The sequence below is a fragment of the Pterocles gutturalis genome, unplaced genomic scaffold, assembly GCF_000699245.1.
Source record: "Pterocles gutturalis isolate BGI_N339 unplaced genomic scaffold, ASM69924v1 scaffold11316, whole genome shotgun sequence".
Taxonomy (NCBI): Eukaryota; Metazoa; Chordata; class Aves; order Pterocliformes; family Pteroclidae; genus Pterocles; species Pterocles gutturalis.
Window position 1 is genome coordinate 1,173 of NW_010105528.1, and position 2,727 is coordinate 3,899.

Consider the following 2,727-nt stretch of genomic DNA (forward strand, 5'->3'; position numbering starts at 1 on the left):
GGAGGCAGGACTGTCACCCTGTCCTGCTCCCCGAGGACAGCCTGGCCCGACACAGCACCCATGGGAGCAGAGGGCTCCACGGTCAGAGGCGTGCAGCTTTCTCATGCGAATTGGGGCTTTTCAGGCTTTGGTGCATCAACAAAAGCCTCCCGAGCTGCTTTCAAGGACATCTGGCCTTCGGATCAGGAAATACCTCCGTGGTCAACTCCACGACCAGCCTCTGGAGCCCTCCCGTCCCCCAGCAAAGGGTCAGCTCCATCTAGAAGGCTCAGGAATATTCACAGGCAGCCTCTAACCCAGCTAAGGGGTCTCTGCTAAACGTATCGCAGCCCGCGACCACCCTCCTCTGCAGGCTCGCTGCGCGCACGACGCGGAAACTCACGTTCTCGTCAAAGTCCATGTAGTTGGAGACCACGTTGACGTTGGAGTGGAAGACCTTGGCCTGACGGATAATCTCCTCAAGGATGTCACCCACGCCAGCGGAGAAGATGAAGAGGGGGACGTTGTGCTTATGCAGCTGATCAAATAACTCATGGAATCCATCCCTAGAGCAGAGGTGTCCGTTACACGGTGTCGCATCCGCGCCTCCCTGTACCATGGGCCGTGAGCGCTCTCAGCCCACGTGCAGGGAGCTCTGCCCATCGCCCGGCCCCTCGGCGGCTCCTTGCCGAGGCTCCGGGGAGGCGGAAGCGGTTTCTGAGCAGGAAGGGGTCAGCCGGGAACAGGGCAGCTCAGGCTGCAGCTCCTGGCGCTGACTTTTGGCAATTTCACGGTTAGAGCAGGGCCCCAGGAAGGGAGATTTGCATCTGCCACACTCTGCAGGCTGCGTGCAGATCGGGGCGAACGCAAGGAGACTGGCTTGCAGAGCAGCAGGAGGGAAAGGGCTGCAGGCAGAGGAGCCGCGAGCCCTACCTCAGCATCACGTCCGACTCTCTGACGATCTCGGCTATGTCACCCTTGTGGATCTTCTGCTGCGACAGCAGCTCATGGGCCCTGGTCCACCTAGGGAAGGAGAGCAGAGTGAGCTTCCCAGGCAGCAACCTTAAAGCAGCCAGAAAAATAACAACTAAAACTTCCTGGCATCGCCGCCAAGCCTAGAGACAGTTCCAGCCTCGTGCCTTGTAGCGCTCAGGGGCAAGAGCTGCCAGGACGAGGTCGAGCTCGGCACACGCACACTCACCACTCCACCATGAGCGGCCGCTTCTCCTCCAGGGTCCGGTTGGGATCGATTTCAATGGGGTAGTAGTAGTGCAGCAGATCTTTCAGCTGGAGTGTTGTACAGGGGGAAAAAGAGCAGAGTGACCATCACGTCCAAAGAGACTGTAAACGTGCAAACAGCTTTTATAGATTCCCCCCAAAACACAACCCAAACCACTTCATTAAGCAGCTTCACCCTGAGCAAATCCGGAGACCTGGAAGGAAGCGCGGACCCTCCGGCAGCCTGGCTGACCCCCACCCCGCTTCAAACACCGCGGGCAGGGATGCACACCCAGGCACCCGTCCTCTTCTTATCAGACCAAAAATGCCCACAGCTGAGCATGCAAATTAAATTTCCCTTTTTAACGACTCCTTCCATCACCATCGGCTGAAATGCCACCTGGGGGCTTGCCTCGCTCTGTCCCGGCAGCAGGGTCAGCTTCCACCCGTCACCTGAGCCAGTACAACCCCCCGATGGGTGACAGGGACGAGAACACAGAGCCAAGCAGCAGTGCCTTACAAAACAGCGCCTACCTGCTGCTTGCCCTCCTCGCTGATGACACGGCTGTTATCCAGGATATCTGTAAAGACAAGAGCAAGCCAGTGTTGTAGCCCAGAAACATAAACCAGCTTTCCAAAGGGCAGCTAATCCCGACCGGGGCGGCCGGTGCCAGCTGTTCCCCAAAACGAGCCGTGTGGGGCACACCGACCCCAGCACAGGCTGGCCCCAGGGCTCGCTCCCACTGTGAACCGCAGCACGCGCTGATCGTGGGGCATTGCTCCGCTGGGAGAGCAGCGGCAACGCCAGCAAGCTGCGGGATGCAAATACGAGAAAGAGAAGCAGCAAGAGCAGGAGACGGCTTCTGCAGCGGGCTGGGGGCTGCTGGGGGCCAGCAGCTGCTGCTGCAAGTGGTCAAAGCCCAGAACAGGACAGAGCGGCCAAGCCCGGCGAGGGGGGGAGGGGGGTGGAGGGTAACAGGAGCCAAAGACTGAGAACACAAACACAGAAAACAAACAGAATTAGCAACAGTGCAAACAACGGCTCCAACTCACTGTGCGAAGTGGGGCAGCGCCTGCCGTTGCACCCGAACCTGCTCAGCGTCATGTCGAAGTCAGAAATGACCTGGAAGGCGAGAGAAGACCAAATCTGCCCGTGACACAGCGCACTCCACCTTTGCCAGAGCTGGGCAAGGTGCTGCTGCCTGCAAAGGACGCAAACCCAGCGCAGGCGCCTCCCACGTGAGAGCACAGACCGCAGTGGGGCACAGCAGCAGCGCCGCTGCTCCTACCAGCCGTGGAGCAGATGTCCCCATCTGAGGCAGCCAGCACCCCTCCCGCCCCGGCACTCTTATCAGCACCAAATGGCTTAATCCTGCTGACTTATTGCCGCGGGTGGAGGGGGGTTTCTGGGGATTGGCTCGTATTTATAGCTTGCATAACAGGGAGCAAAAAGGCCCCTCCAGGGAGAGCCACCAGCCTGGTCCCCTCCTCTCGTCTGGGGCTTCTCCCTCTCCATCTGCAAAACGGGTG

At 59.4% G+C, this 2,727-nt stretch overlaps 1 protein-coding gene across 1 annotated transcript in view; it reads right to left on the bottom strand.

Moving 5' to 3' along the window:
- Positions 1-2,320, bottom strand: part of LOC104471919 (7-methylguanosine phosphate-specific 5'-nucleotidase) — a gene marked incomplete at both ends in the record, with an annotated part of 2,800 nt that extends 480 nt beyond the window's left edge. The window contains 5 exons of the mRNA XM_010087427.1: positions 383-545; positions 913-1,002; positions 1,181-1,266; positions 1,732-1,778; positions 2,251-2,320. Of these exons, the coding sequence (XP_010085729.1) occupies positions 383-545; positions 913-1,002; positions 1,181-1,266; positions 1,732-1,778; positions 2,251-2,320 (456 nt within the window). The remainder of the gene's footprint in view (positions 1-382; positions 546-912; positions 1,003-1,180; positions 1,267-1,731; positions 1,779-2,250) is intronic.
- Between the last annotated feature and the right edge of the window lie 407 nt (positions 2,321-2,727).